Source organism: Nicotiana sylvestris, chromosome 1 (genome assembly GCF_000393655.2).
Source record: "Nicotiana sylvestris chromosome 1, ASM39365v2, whole genome shotgun sequence".
NCBI classification, from domain to species: Eukaryota; Viridiplantae; Streptophyta; class Magnoliopsida; order Solanales; family Solanaceae; genus Nicotiana; species Nicotiana sylvestris.
Genome location: NC_091057.1, coordinates 162,871,177 through 162,887,600, shown reverse-complemented (window position 1 = coordinate 162,887,600; position 16,424 = coordinate 162,871,177). Strand labels below are relative to the sequence as shown.

Sequence of the window (16,424 nt, the reverse complement as noted above, 5' to 3'; positions counted from 1 at the left end):
GCTTACTCCTTATACTAATTTTCCTAGAAACATAAATTATACAAATAATGTTTGTTCCTAGGCGTGACTCTAGCACTAACTATATGATAAACAGCATTCTGAATATCATCGTTTCTGCTTTTTTCTCAAATGCTTTTCTGTTTCTTTCAAGCCATATATGATAAACAGCTTCTGCATACATCATTCTGAATATCATCGCATAAGCAGACTTCCCTTTTGCTTGACTTATGGTCCATTGAAGAAACTGCTTCCAGTTGCCATTTCCCAATTTCTGTCTTCCAAGCCATCTGCACATTCTGTTCCACACTTGGGTTGCATAATCACAATGCCAAAATAGGTGATCTCTTGCTTCCTTCTCTTTTTTACACATCAAACACTCAGGTTCTACATTGGCCTTCCAGCTAACTAACATGTCACAAGTTATTAACCTGTCGTGGATCATCAGCCACGTGATGAATTTTGCTTTTGGCCTTGCTGCATTTTGAAACACTAATGTCTTCTATTCCATTCTTCTATAATATCCCAGTAGGTGCTGGTATATTTGTCTGATCATGCTCTTCTTCCAATAAATTTTGAAAGGGTTAATTTATAATCTGTTTATTGATTCAACCTGTTTTAGTCTTACTTTTGGTTATGAAATTAATTAAAAAATTACTTTAGTGGTGTAATGGTAACGTTACTCTATGAATGTGTGGGTTTATATTTATTTTAGGGAAAAGGTCTAGATTCTGATATATAATTTATATTTATCCTCCGTTATACTTTTTGTCCAGATCCACCCCTACCGTTAGGGTTTGTTTGGAAAGCCACCTGGTAATTGGAATTGATGTAATTACTAGGGTAGTAATTACACAACCTAGTAATTACACAGCTATGTAATTACGACGACATGTTTGTTTGTCATAGTGTAATTACAGTGTAATTATAAGTTTATTGTTTGGTTGCAAGTTTAATTACGCAATTAGATTAAATTTTAAATGAAGTAATTATCAAAACTTAAAAGTTAATATAATAAATATATGCTTATAAATTTTTGTAAGTATAAATGATATTATATTTGATATTTAAGATGTATAGTTTTTCGTGAGTATACATTAATTAGTAATCATATATTATAATTAATAATTGTAAAAATAATTTATATATATTTTCTAAATTAATAATATTTAGTTTAGATACTAACAAAACTAAAAACATACGTTTTGTAAGAACATCATGGAATTCATGTTTGATAAAATAAATTAATATTTATAAATATAATGCCATAACATTATTCAAATGTTTGACATAAATAATCTATTAATTCTAACTAAACAATGAACAACATGCAATGTGAGCCAATACTACTAAAACAAGTAAATTGGAACCATGAATATAGCATAATTTGTTTTTAAAAAAAGTTTAACATATGTCAAATTCCAACATAATAATAGTAAGTTCCATTATAACTTAAGATTAGGAAACATAATAAGTTTATAACTACATTCAACAACGAAATTCCATTTTAGTTGCATCACTCATTATATGTCAAGTTTGTTAATGACCCATTATTTCTAATATTAGGGGCGTAGTTTCAAAAAGTAGAATAATAAAATAAATAAAAAATTAAATATAAGCAATTACATGAAATCACAAGAATTAAAGTTAGAGAAATAAAAGATAAATAATGTGCAAAGAAAAATATATTTTAAAATTTAAAAAAATATTAAAAAGTAAAAATAAAATTAAAAAATAAAAATAATAGAAAAAAAAAGTTATAAAGGAAATAAATTAAAATAAAAAGGAAAAGGAAAGAAACTAAAAGGCAACCTTGTAATTACACAGTATAATTACCACCAATTCTCACCTCCCCTTGAGAATTGGAGTTGAGAATTGGAGAGTGTAATTACACCCTTCCAATTACACTCAATTTCATGTTGACCAAATAATTATTTGGCCAAACAAACATGCCAAATTGTGTAATTACACCCAATTACATCCAAATCAAATTCCTAAGTGGCTTTCCAAGCAGACTCTTAATAAACTTTTTAGAGTTGGCCCAAACCCTAACGCCCCTCCAACCTTGACACCCGACCCCTTTAATAATTTGTAAAAATCTCACTTTATACCTATTAAGCCCAAACTATTTACCTTTTAATACCCATGCCCAAACTATTTACCCTGCCTACCCAGTCGGCCCAATTTATTTACCCGGCCCCCATATTTCACGCGGCCCAATCTACCCATCTCTCCTTATCTTCGATCCAGCCCACCTATTTCACCCGGCACAAGCTTCCCACGCTTTTCTTCGTTCTTTAACAGTTAACAAGTAGACTAGAGTACAGTTTCCAAATCTCCATAGCCAACCGATGAGAACGCAAAATTCACCCACATTCGAGTTTTTAATTTTTTTTTTTCGATTTCGTTCTATCTTTTCGTCTAGTACCTATATTTGGGTGACATTTTTGCTTTGGGTGAAATTTTTGCTTCTGAAAGTACATTTTAGTGAAAGTGGGTTTTCAAAATCATAGGATTTTTGTGTTTTCCTTTGTACTTTTGTGAATCAATGTCTATTGGTTGTTGTTTTCTCTATGGGTCGGAAGCATTGTGCGCGTAGATGGTGGCGCCGTGGACAATATCATTCTTCAACACAAGTAGTTGTTGAATACGTTGCCTCAGCCATGTCTGTTCCTAGTTTTTCCTTATTTTCTGATTCTCAGTCTCTATTTAGTCGTAACCCTAGCAGTAGTCATGTTGAAAACACAACTGAAAATGTAGAATTAGAGGGTAGAAAAGGCAACAATATTAATGCTTCGTCAGTCGATGAAACTCCCTACCTGTCATTACCCGACACAAATTTCGAACCAGTCATAGGAGGTGTTCCTGTGACTGATAAGGGAAAAGGTAAAGTTATTGAGGATTCTGAGTTAGGGGGAAGCCGACGTGAATCCGTGACTAAAACAGAGACTCAACCAGTAGATGTTGATTGTAGCGATGACTCTCAGTTAAAGAAGAAAAAAATTGGTATCGCACCCAAGAAGGTAATTTTCTTACAATTATGATCTTTGAGATTTTTAATGTATAGTACATTGTTATTTTTTGATTTCCTGTTATGCTTTTGTATTATATTATAGTTATAGTCAGTTGTGTTAATTTTAAGTGAATTCTATTTCTTCAAGTTCATTCTATACATTTAAGAGAACTGTTGTAAATTTATTACGATTTCCATTTATCTATTTATTCCAGCTATCCGTTTCATCAAAGTTCAGTGCGACGTAATAGTGTTTATAGCTGTCAAAATCCATCACTAGATGATTAACTAAGAGAAAATCAAGTACCAGCGAATTTTGAGTTTTTGGGTGAAGTTCATTTGAGATGTTCTATGTGTATGTTTCTGTGATATTAGCAAAATATAGGCCTATCATTCTGCTTAGAAGAAGTAAAAGATATCATTTTGTATACATTGTGTTTGAGCGTGAAGGAATTGAGTGATCTTTTCTAGTATATTGTACAGACCAGTTAATTTCCAATAATGAGCTTGTTAATTTTGGATGGCATATTTGTCTTTGCTATTAGTTTCTCAATGTTTTTGAATCAATATAGACAGATTAAATTAATGTTCTGTTTGAGGTTTAAAAAGGGTCACTAATTTAGTAGCTGTTGTAGTCAACCATATTTATTGAAGCCAGAGCTGCTCTGTGATTTCTGATTTTCAGCTTTGCATTAGATGGTTTTGTACATAATTTAGTATTTAGCCAGTTGACAGTGGTGGAGAGAAGCATGGAAGGAATGGGACCGTGTAAGTTAGGAGTGCAGAATGAGCTTTTCTTTATAGGTGGCATTGTGTGGATGGGGTCAATGGGCGAGAAGCGTTGGTACTGTAGCATAAGTTCCTTGTCGAATATTAGCTATCTTGTAGTGCAATTTGATGTGAGTTTATGCTATTCTTTTACTTCCTTAGTAATCTCAAGAATATGCAAGATGAAAAGTATTTTGCTACTATCCTCTAAAATATGTATTTGATAGAATAGTTTCCGGATACTGTAGATTTAATAGCTAAGTTTCTTTTGGCTTTCCCTCCCTAGTAATATTAAATATGCATCTTCAAATGAAACAACTTAAAGTAAGTTTATGCATTGATGGTCACTTAGTATTGCTGAAAAGTGTTCCCACACTATTTTCCTTTTGTTTCCTTATAAGTAAAATTTGTAGTTGCCGGAAATTAGTCAGTAGAATTGTATACCATGCTGCTATAGTTATATATCGTGTTGGTATCGTATGGTAGTTGTAATATTTTTAGTTGGTTTAGTTGCATTTTAAGTGAATTCTATTTCTGAAATTATTTTATATGAACATGTTTTGCAGTGTTGGGATTTCCTTGTGCCTATGGACTTAGATTATAAACCAAAGGTTGATTGGGATACCAACTGCCATGTTATTCATCAATTGAAAGCGAATTTATCAAAGAGGCAACTTTGTCTGTTTAAGAAAACATGCTTTGGCTATTTTTTGGATCTGCCACCAGTTATTGTGCAGATTCGGGTTATGCACCATTTGCTTATTAGAGAAGTACATCATGAAGTGAAAAATGAGATGCGGTTTGTAGTGAATGATTCTAGGTTGCGCTTTGGCTTGGGTGAATTTGCACTTGTTACTGGGTTGAAATGTAAGGGTGATACAAGTATAGAGAGCATAGCAGAGAATAGGTTGATTTCAAAATATTTTGGGACTGCATCCGTGACATTTGCCCAACTAGCAAACTGTTTTAAGAAGAAGAAATGGGAAATAGATGATGATGCGTTGAAGATAGCAGTTCTTTATTTTGTGAACAGCTTCTTACTTTCTCAACTCAAAGCAAAGGTTATTTCACGGTCTTACATTGACTTGATTGAGTGCGGTGATTTTAATAATTATCCCTGGGGTATAGATGTTTATAAAGCTACAATTGACTCGTGTTCCAACAAGTTTCAAGATAAGCCTTCTTTTTATAGACTCGGTGGCTTCCCGTTGGCTTTATAGACTTGGTTGTATGAATGCTGCCCAAGTTTGGATGGTCACTTTGCTGATCATCTTGGAAGAAAACTTCCACAAATTTTGAATTGGGTAGTCATGGGTCAAATACCGAATAAGCGTGTTGCTTTGCAAATGTGTAGCTTGCAACGCGAGCAAGTAATTTTCTCATAGTTTTATTGCCTCTCTTAATGTTTTGGTACAGTCGTTTAGTCACAGTTGTAGCAATATCCCAGTTCAGTGATATACTCTGTTGGTATACATGTATACTATATTGGTATCATGTATACTATATCTCAGTTCAGTGATATACTCTGTTGGTATATATGTATACTATATTGGTATCATATGGTAATAGGGATCTTTTATCTTTCCATACTTTATTATCATTTCTATTTCTAACTAGTGTCTTAATAATTACAGCTAAAGAACATCACCCCAACTGATGATGAGAAGCAACTATTTGATGTGCGTGGTCTAAACTTTGAAATTGAAGTTGAGTGCACTGACAGTCAACCCGATAGCTTTCAGGTTTTTGGCACTCAATTACCAAAGACACAAAGTATGCATGAAAGTACTGGAGGTGATTCCCAACCTACCAATACTGAGATAATGAAGGAGTTACAAGCTTTGAAGCTTTTTGTAGAGACCAAGTTTGAGGAGGTGCTTGTAGCTATTGGTAGGCAGTCAATGAAACTAGAGGGAAATTCAGCAGTATTGATCTTTTATATAATATAATGCTATAGTATATTGTTCAAAGATGCAATATATGCTTATAGGATACTATTCCATTCTTTACTTTTAGTGCACATAGTATTCTTGTAATATACATAATACTAAAATTGTTAGTTTCTCATTTTCAGCATAAGCAACATGATAATGATCCTGACTTTCGTGAGATGCATAATGATTATGACCAGTTTGAAAGTGGCCACGTTGGGAGTGATCCTGTAGTTCTTGGAGATAGCACGCTCAAAGCGCCTTCTAGTATGTAAATCATAGATTTGATTGATTTTTTTACTGTTATTTTTTGAAAATAGTACTCTTGCTTATACTTTTATATATTTAGTATCTGGTTTTGGTGGGGTTGGTCAAGATGGAGGTGCCACTGGTGTCAATGTGAAGAACGTCACAACAAGTGATGGTGTAGTTAATGATGATTTTGGCTTAGATTCTAACTTTAAACTGTCTGCATCTGCAATTGATCAAATCACCGCCATTACACAACAAGCAACATATAAGCAGTCATCTCATGATGTTAAAAAGTCGGGTCCTGCTCCGCTGCTATCAGGAATCCCTATACAGACACGAGCAGATGTTGTTATTGAGTCTAATACTGCTCCACAGGGTACGATGTTGATGTTACTAATTCTGTAGTTAGTATGTAAATGATAGGTTCTTGATAGTTTTTAAATTTTTATTTAAGTAGTGATGCTGATAATGTTTTTATATGTTCAGCATGTTGGGTTGATGGTGTTGGTCAAGTGGATGTTGGTGGCAGTAATGTGAATTTGCCTTCTGGTAATGTCTTCTATATATAACTTTTCATTCTTTTTTTTCTAAATTTCTTAACTTTGTATATTTATTTATTCACTAGCATTTTCTAATTTAAGCTCCATGTCGAGACGGGGGTGATCTTCACTTGGATTCTGATTTTGAATATACTGATTCTCAACTTGATCTAATTGTTGCCATTACACAAGGAGGGAGACGTAATGTAAATCAATCTGGAAATGAACTGACAACTCGTGCTGTAAATAAGTCTAAACCTGATCAGTCGGTATCAAGAAGTATTGTCCAAATACAAACAGACGCTGAAACTACTCCTGCAGTTTTCGCACAAAGAAGGCGCCCCGCAGCTGTAAAACAGTCGCCGTATAGGAATGAATGGCAATCTGGTATTAGTGCAATTGGGGGATCCTCGAAGGTTATCAAAGGAAGATTTTCATTTGTAAATGACATTTCAGAGACTGTTGGTGTTAAGCTTACGACTGCATTCTCAAACTTTGTTGAAGCAAACATGCAATTGGGAGAGTGCGTAATCGTTTCCATGTACTTTTGTTTTCATTTTTTCTTAATGTTTGTTGTTATATTTCTTATCCATATCTTCTTTTATACGAAATAGGAAAGTGTATTTACATGGTGATCAAAAGTTAGAGCCTTGTTTTGACTTTGAAGTTGAACAGATTAATGATAAGACGTTTTTCCATACCTTAAACTATTCTGGCAGGCCGCTCTCTAGTTCGGTATGTGTACTGCTTTTTATTTTTGTTGTTGTAGTAGTTCATTCATATTGTTAGTGGCAGTCATGTTTTCTTCCTCTCTTTTTTTGCAGCACTTGAGTATTATATTCTACTATCTTAGGAAGAAGGCGAAATATGGAATTAATATGCCAATAAAAGTCACAACTACAAATACTCTTTTTAATAATATCATTCAAAGGGTTTTCACAGAATTTGTAAAAGGTGGGAAACAAGATCATTTGATTGATAGATCAGACGATATCATGGAGTACATGAAAGGATTTAGGATGCATTGCAACACTCCATGGCACCAGGTTGATCATGTCATTTTTCCAATTAATTTGGCAGAAATTTGGCATTGGATATTGGGGTGTGTGTCATTCCACAAGAGATGTTTTTACGTATATGACTCGCTACATAGTCGAAAGCACAAAAAAGCTATTCAAAAAGTGGCAGAGACTTACGTTGTGTTGATCCCCCTATTTCTAGTTAGTATTGAATTTTATAACCAAAGAACTGACATTGTAGTAGAAAATGGTCTGCACATGGAAAAGAAGTTGACTGATCCTTTTGAGATTGAACTGATTACAAATCTGCCAACACAGCAAAATTCGTAAGAATAGTTACTTTTTTTACTTTGTTTTCCTCATTCATATTAACATTTTCACTTCTAATTGATTTTTATAGTCCATTCATTTGTTTTATTTCAGAGATTGTGGAGTATATGTTGCTTGCTTTGCTGAGTATACTATTGAAGATCTTCCAATCCCTGTTGCCAATTTTGATGTGGATGGTCTTCGAGCTAGGTTTGGTATACTGTTGTGGCACTATGGGAGGAGCAAACAGTTGCATGTTGAATCAAGTGAATCTGAGGCTCCAGTAGCACCTAAAAAGACTCGTGGAAAGAAACGCAAGAAGTAGTATAGGTCTATTTTTGGTTTTAGTTAATCGTATCATGAAAAGTTTGCAGAATTTTAATAGTTTTTGGTGAAGTATGGTATTATTAGTAGTAAATGACCTTCTGCTGATTCAAGACTGTAGGAAACTTGTGCCTTTATAAAATATTTCCAACTGCTAATATTTCTTTTGTCATATTTAATTATTCTGGTTCAGAATATGTGGTATAGATTTCTTCAAGTACATGGGGGTTATCAGTTTAGTTATGTCTCTTGATGCTGAAAATTTGTTGATTTTGTTTCTGATTTCAACTTGTTTTATTAGACTTTTCTTAGGCCTCTTTCATAAGTTGTTGGTTTATTAGGATGTCGAGGTTCATTCCTTTGCCAGAGGGTAAGGTTTAATGGATCCTGCAAGTGAAAACTAGGGGCAGATGAAGCGAACACTTCCAATAACATACAAAGTAGTTGTGACAGAAGTTAAATGATCTGCTTTCGAATGTGATGATGGTCTAAGCTTTAATGTTCATATGTAGTTTTAGCATAGATGGTGTATTAGTGTAGTAGAACTATATACCAATCAGGTATACTGATATACCATTTGGGTATAATGTTGTATTTGACTCACCTTTCTTCCTTCAACAACTAGATGTAAGTACTGACATGAGTTCCAAAGTGTGCGCATTTTGGGTATCACATTGTATTTGGTGCACCATTTGTATTTCTGCGCATATTTTGTTTTAGTTTAGTGCAATATCACTATATACCAGCGAGGTATACAAATATAACATTTGGGTATCACCTTGTATTAATGTACCTGATGATGTACAATAACTGCATGTAAATGGCTTCCAATTTGTTATACTTCAATATAGATATGAGCTGCAAAGCGTGCCCATTTTGTTAACAAAGTATGTACAAATGTTGCATTTGCAACACCACTTCTATTTCTACACATATTTTGATACTAATAAGATATACAGATATACCAATAAGGTATACAAATATACCACTTGGGTATCACATATATATTTTAGCATCTTTTTTCCTGCAGCAACTAGATGTAAATGCATCCCACTTTTATATACTAAAATAGAAAATAAATAGATTCTTATTGAAAATACAAGTAGCCATATAAATTTGTTGCCAAAAAGTAATTTCTCAAAGAATCATCATACCAAATATATGTCTAATGCAAGAAATGCATTTTATTTTTTTGCAATTCAAATGCTATGATTCTACGATATATGAGTTCTATAAAAATATTGAAGCATTATATCAATCTCTCTTTGGAATATTTTGGCATGTTCTCCGGTTGTGTCCTTTTCTCTCGCATTGTGCACATGTAACTGTATTTCCTTCCCAACCTCCTATGTCTCTCTTCTTTTTAGGTCTTCCTGATTTGATTTTTCCTTTTGGTGGAAGTACCACCTGCGAAGAGACATCTTCTGGAATTTGCCACATTGTTTCATAAGGCAATGGATTTACTGGTATCTCATATGTTTTCAGCAAGTAGTTTATGTTGTAGTAATCCGAGCAATACTTGTATGAATCTATATGGAATTTTGTATAACTGCCATTGCATGTGGACATGGAATATCGTCTAGCTGAAACCTCCCACAAGTGCAGTTTCTTTCATGTAGGCGCACCACATTTCTTGTTTGGCCATCAATTACTAAATGTAAGAATTCAGTTGATGGCAACACCTAGTATAATTTTAATTAAGAAAAGTCATTAGCTATATGAAGTAATAGTATTTCGTAAATAACAATATTCAGTTGTTTAGTGAAATCACTAAGGTAAAAAAGTAAAAATACAGTACATGCAGTATTTTTATGATTTTGAAAATGCATATTGTCATCGTCTGTGATAAGATAGTATTATCTGCTAATATTTTTTCATACTTTGCACCAATCTTCATAAATGATTCCACTGCATCCTTCCGATTGGTGTAATTCCATTTTTGAATCAATGTTATCATAAAGTCAATCAAATTCACAACTGGGAGGTCTCTTGCGTGCTTGTTTGCTGCATTTACTGATTCCGCAATATTCGATGTCATGGTCATGGTTCTATTTGCCTTGGAATGCGCCTGGGACCATTTATCATATCCAATATTCATCAAGTATGTTTTCACTCTACTATCAATAGCTTCTAACTCTGCCATATGCATGTTGAATTCTTCAACAGTGTATGCTCTTGCTAACGCAAAATATACTTCTTTGATTTGTTTTTGGCTCTTCCTGAAGTTTGTCTTTATGTTGTTCCACAGATGGAACATACATGCACAATGAGGGACTTCTAGATAGACAATTGAAGTTGTTTTCCATATAGCATCATGCCTGTCTGATACAATGTACATTCCCTCTCTTTGTCCATAGGTTTCTCTGAACTGCACAAAGAACCATTCCCACGATGCATCATTTTTCGAATCAACAATTGCATATGCAAGGGGTAGAATTTGTCATGTAAACCCAAAGAACAAAATATCAATTACAACGCACTATATTAATTTAGCATTTCATATAGTAGTATAGTCATAGGTAGGTGCAGGTGTGTAGCAAAACAACTATTTACTCTGTTGGTATACTTGTATACCATATTGGTATCATATAATATTTGCAAATATTTTTTGTTTCTTTAAGTGAATGTAATTGAATTGTACACAAAATATTAATTTAGTATTTCATATAGTAGTATAGTCATAGGTACGTGTAGGTGTGTAGCAAAACAACTATATACTCTGTTGGTATACTTGTATACCATACTGGTATCATATAATATTTGAAAATATTTTTTGTTTCTTTAACTGAATGTAATTGGATTGTACACAAAATATTAATTTAGTATTTAATATAGTATTATAGTCATAGGTAGGTGCAGGTGTGTAGCAAAACAACTATATACTCTGTTGGTATACTTGTATACCATACTGGTATCATATAATATTTGACAATGTTTTTTGTTTCTTTAACTGAATGTAATTGGATTGTACACAAAATATTAATTTAGCATTTCATATAATAGTATAGTTATAGGTACGCGCAGGTGTGTAGCAAAACAACTATATACTTTATTGGTATACTTATATACCATGCTTGTATCATATAATATTTGAAAATGTTTTTTGTTTCTTTAACTGAATGTAATTGGATTGTACACAAAATATTAATTTAGCATTTCATATAGCAGTATAGTTATAGGTACGCGCAGGTGTATATCAAAACAACTATATACTCTGTTGGTATACTTGTATACCATACTGGTATCATATAATATTTGCAAATGTTTTTTGTTTCTTTAACTGAATGTAATTGTATTGTACACAAAATATTAATTTAGCATTTCATATAGTAGTATAGTTATAGGTACGTGCAGGTGTGTAGCAAAACAACTATATACTTTGTTGGTATACTTGTATACCATACTGGTATCATATAATATTTGAAAAATGTTTTTTGTTTCTTTAACTGAATGTAATTGGATTGTACACAAAATATTAATTTAGCATTTTATATAGCAGTATAGTTATAGGTACGCGCAGGTGTGTAGCAAAACAACTATATACTCTGTTGGTATACTTGTATACCATACTGGTATCATATAATATTTGAAAATATTTTTTGTTTCTTTAACTGAATGTAATTGGATTGTACACAAAATATTAATTTAGCATTTCATATAGTAGTATAGTTATAGGTACGCGCAGGTGTGTAGCAAAACAACTATATACTCTGTTGGTATACTTGTATACCATACTGGTATCATATAATATTTGAAAATGTTTTTTGTTTCTTTAACTGAATGTAATTGGATTGTATTCTTACCCTCTGCGTCTTGCGTGGAAGCCGTGAGTATGGTCCCTCTATATGTTGACTTTAAAAAACTTCCATTAACTACAACTGTTGGCCTACAATAGACCCATCCTCTAATCGATGCATATATAGCTATGAATGCATACAAGAAGCTCCCATCTCCTTCAGTGTGTAGTCGTGTCACTGATCCTGGGTTAGCGTACTCTAACATATAAAGATATGTTGGCATTTTCTTGTATGATTCACTTGGTGATCGTCTCAATAATTGCATTGTTTTTTCTTTTGATCTTCATGCTTGCATGTAGCTTAAGTCCATATCATATGCTTTTTGGATGTCTCTCTGGATATCTGTTAGTGTATATATGATTTTCGGGTCAACAAGTTTATCATGTACCACAGCTGCAAAAAAAGCTGAGACAGTTTGCTTTTGTGAACAAAATCTCTTATCAGTTAAACAACTGTGTACAGAATTGAAATCCGTCACTTTGAAAAGATTTGATGCTCGCAGGCTTGATGCTTTAAGTCTCCAAGTGCATTTTTCATCCACGCATTCAAGGATATACCTGTTTATAATACAAATACAATTATGTATAATGTTTTATTGATAAAAAACACACACAAAAATCCGTACAATTATATACTCACATGGTATACCCTGTTGGTATACTTATATACTGTATCAGTATCATATTTTGCTGATAAAAAATATAGACAAAGCAACACAATTCTATACTCACATAATATACTGATTTAGCATACATATATACTATATTGGTATTATGTTTTACTGATAATAACAAAGACAAACCAATACAGTTATATACTCGCATAGTATACTGATATAGCATACTTATATACTATACCAGTATCACTGACAAAAAATACAGACAAACCAATACAATTTCATACTCGCATAGTATACTGATTTAGCATACTTATATACTATATAGGTATCACATAGTTTTTTACTTGAAAACATGCAGACGGACCTTCTTGGGCATGATTTATGAACCCGATATTGACATTTTTCTCTAACAGCATACTGTTTCATAACGAGAGCCAGCAGGTTCTTGTCTTCATAAATTTGTCCTTTTTCAACATTTTGATGAAATTGATCAATTATGATGTTTGCATCATCAAGTTCTAAAATGGCGTCATCTCCTTCTTGCACATCAAACATAGTAATCATATCAGTGTTTTCAAATTGTGCAATTTCTGATGAAATTGGAGCAACATCGAAACTGGAGGTGCTTGCAGCTATGGTGTTTTTAGCAAACGACACACACAGAGGAAGTGTTGTCATCCCTGCACTTGATTTTTTTAATTCCATGTAAATACTAACACTCATATCGCTGCAAATTATAATTGGTGGATATCCTTGAGCAATAGCATACTGAATAACTATTATTTTACTGTCCTTTTGCAGTTGCTTTGCAATTTCTCTGAGAAGTTGTTCAAATTTCCAAGAGGTCTTTATTAGAATTGCATCAACATGAAAATTTATGAAATTATTGTTATCATCCCATTCTCCACTATGCTGCAGCAGAATTGGAATATTTTCCATGATTCTGAAGTTATAATCACTTTTATGTCTTGAATTTCAACAATGCAAAATTCAACAGTGTTTGAAATCAACAGTGTTCGAAATCAAAAGTGTTCGAAATTTCAACAGTATATAGTTGCAACAGATTTTTCGAAATCAAACCTCTAGATCTCCAAACCTAGATTAGAATTTTCAGCTAAAATTCAGAAGTTTAGCTCCAAAATCAAAATCAAAACAACAGCGAAATCAAAATCTGAAAACAACAGCGAAATCAAAATCTGAAAAAAAGATGTGAATCAACATCTTCGATCTATTTTTTCACACTTAGTGATCTTCAAATTAGGGAATATTAGTGGAAATCTCAATTTTGTGCGCTGATTTTCTGAAATTTTGAGCAGCTTTTGCGTTTTTATAGGTAGGCAATTAAGCGTGGGGTAGTTATTTTAATATTCCCGTTTATTTATTAAATGGGTAGGAGATTATAATTATTTAGTGGGTAGAATTCTTTAATGGGTAGGGCAGGGTAAATAGTTTCACTTTTATAGGTACTCCTGCCTTTTTCCCTAATAATTTGTCCATGCCAAATCAGTAGGTCCACTTACTTAAAATAATCCATCTCCATAAACTTGACCCTACACAGTTGACCCATCTGACTCATCCTACAAATATAGTTGACCATTAGCCAACTGGACTCGTGACTTGATGTTATTAGCCCTAGCCAAATAGCTCCTTCACCTTCCTCCACCACTCCTTTGCCAGAATTTGCAGTCCAAACACCACAACAAAAATGCAGAACCTTCTACCATGAGAGCCATTGTTTCTATTTCTCGTTTCTTTCTTAGGGTGTGTTTGGTACGAAGGAAAATATTTTCTATGAAAAATGTTTTCCTAGAAAATGAATGGTTTTATTACTTCTTTTTATTATGTGGTTAGTGAATGAATTTTTTTTTCCGGAAAACATTTTCTAGTGTTTGGTTAGAATTTAGAAAATATTCTTACTAATGTATTACTTTACTTTTTTACGCAAAACAATGCTGAAATTTATGCATGCTCCATAACTAAACAATTTTTTTTTTTGAAAAATAAAGTACTCTTTCGACAACATGAAAATAAAGTAATCATTTTGTTGAAATAAAAAAAATTCTACATCATGAAAAAAATACTCATTTTGTTAAAATGAAAGAAAATACTTTTTTTACATCACGAAAAGAAAATACTTTTTTTGTTAAAATGAAAAAATATTTTTTTATATCATGAAAAGAAAATACTCATTTGTTGAAATGGAAAAAAAATATCTATAACATGAAACAAAACTACTATTAATTATATTTTTATTTATGGTGGGTGGGGGTGGGGTGGGGGTGGGGTGGGGTGGGGGTGATGAGTGGGGACGAGGAATAGTACGAGAAAGGTTAAAAAAGAGTTTTGGCTTGAGTAGTAGACTTTTTTTGAGTTGATCCTCATATATTAAAAATTTGAAGCTTTTGGTTTGCAAAGAATTGCTATGCAAAGTTAGGAATTAAGACTAAAAAATAAACTCTGAGAATACAAAAGGTAAATTAATCTAGTTAAACAAATAATTTATAGTAGTTAAACTATTTTTAAGGAAATTTTATAATTGGAGGTGTTCTTTTATTAAAAATATATTTTGTGCAATTTCCTTTCATAATATGTAGTGAACCGATATTATAATGAAATGGATAATGGGAATCACATACACAAATATAAGAGTTCATCTTCAAACAATTACAAACACTTGAAACAAGTAACCAAATCTTCCATAGGAAGAAGAAATAAAAAAGGAAGAAGGGAGGGAGGTTCTAGATCTATCCTCTAAGAAACTAACGAAAATAAAATAAACCAAGTTCATAGCATAAGCCAAATAGAATGTTTCCTATCGTATATATGCTCCATCTAACCTCGGGTCCCAAATGTAATTTGCTAAGTTTCCGAATGTGCACCGGCCTTAGTCTTTTGGTTATTTTGATTCATAACATAATATAATTTAATTTAAGCTTGAAAATAAGGTAGCTAGACAAAATCGAACGCAAAAACCTTATCAAGTCATGCTACATTAACTTGTTCCTTTCCAAATCAGATATCTCCCCCTCCTTTGAATTCAAATGAACAGCCAGCCTCATATAATCCAAACCTTCTTGCCATATCACCCAAAATGGAATGACTTACTGTAAAATTTCCAAGGAGATCTAACAATACTGCCCCTAGCAAGGGAGGCGGAAGCAACGATGCCACCAACTACCTAATGGGCTGGTCCAGGCCCACTTAAAAGGCATCTTTTCGTCTACACAAGACCAGCCCACTAATAATTCTTCTAACAAATTCCTAGTCCTATCAGATATAGTTACTCATATGGATAATAATGAACCAGCTACAACTAGCCCAACATCCCACCGTCCTTCTAAAAAGCCCATTACCCGAATTACTACTCCAAGCTCATATTATCCAAGCACCCATTTCTGATGTCCAAACACAGACCTCCAAATTGGCCAATCCACAAATCAGCCCTACATGTGGCACTACTAATTACTACACATCTGATAACATTAACCTTTCTTCACACACCCTGCTTTTAGATGATATCTCTCACACGTCAACTGCCACACATATGCCATGTAGTATAAAGTATAAACACATCAATGCTTAACTCCATCACCCCTGCTGACCAATCAAGTAATGATACATCACAAATAGCCTCACAAATACAACCGAGTTCCTCAACACAAATTGGCATTAGTAATAATACTTATATGCATGCTACAGTACCCTATAATATCTTCACTTCCAATAAAATATAATCATTCTACTTCATGTGCTAAACAACATACAACCATCACCCCTACATCTCCCACTCACCGAGCCATTGAGCCTTCCATTATATCACATATTACTGATTCTCCTAATACAAACACTAAACCAA

The 16,424-nt window shown here is 33.1% G+C and overlaps 2 protein-coding genes across 2 annotated transcripts; one reads left to right on the top strand and one right to left on the bottom strand.

Moving 5' to 3' along the window:
• Window positions 1-79: 79 nt before the first annotated feature.
• On the bottom strand, window positions 80-412 carry LOC138876845 (uncharacterized). The gene has a single exon (XM_070155843.1). The coding sequence runs from the start codon at window positions 410-412 to the stop codon at window positions 80-82; it is 333 nt and encodes a 110-aa protein (XP_070011944.1).
• Window positions 413-2,570: 2,158 nt separating this feature from the next.
• Window positions 2,571-8,153, top strand: LOC138876842 (uncharacterized). The gene is made up of 11 exons (XM_070155838.1): window positions 2,571-3,020; window positions 4,345-4,839; window positions 4,999-5,148; window positions 5,413-5,703; window positions 5,853-5,976; window positions 6,059-6,337; window positions 6,448-6,510; window positions 6,603-7,023; window positions 7,115-7,235; window positions 7,325-7,845; window positions 7,943-8,153. Exons 1-11 carry the CDS (start codon window positions 2,571-2,573, stop codon window positions 8,151-8,153), a joined length of 3,126 nt encoding a protein of 1,041 aa, XP_070011939.1.
• Window positions 8,154-16,424: the final 8,271 nt, after the last annotated feature.

Excerpts from the sequence above, each read along its gene's own strand:
- LOC138876842 (XM_070155838.1), top strand. The coding sequence starts at position 2,571 with ATGGGTCGGAAGCATTGTGCGCGTAGATGGTGGCGCCGTGGACAATAT. Across the intron at positions 4,840-4,998 it reads TTTCTCAACTCAAAGCAAAG|ACTTGGTTGTATGAATGCTG; the intron begins GTTATTTCACGG and ends TTGGCTTTATAG. Across the intron at positions 7,236-7,324 it reads GCAGGCCGCTCTCTAGTTCG|CACTTGAGTATTATATTCTA; the intron begins GTATGTGTACTG and ends CTTTTTTTGCAG.
- LOC138876845 (XM_070155843.1), bottom strand. The coding sequence starts at position 412 with ATGTTAGTTAGCTGGAAGGCCAATGTAGAACCTGAGTGTTTGATGTGT.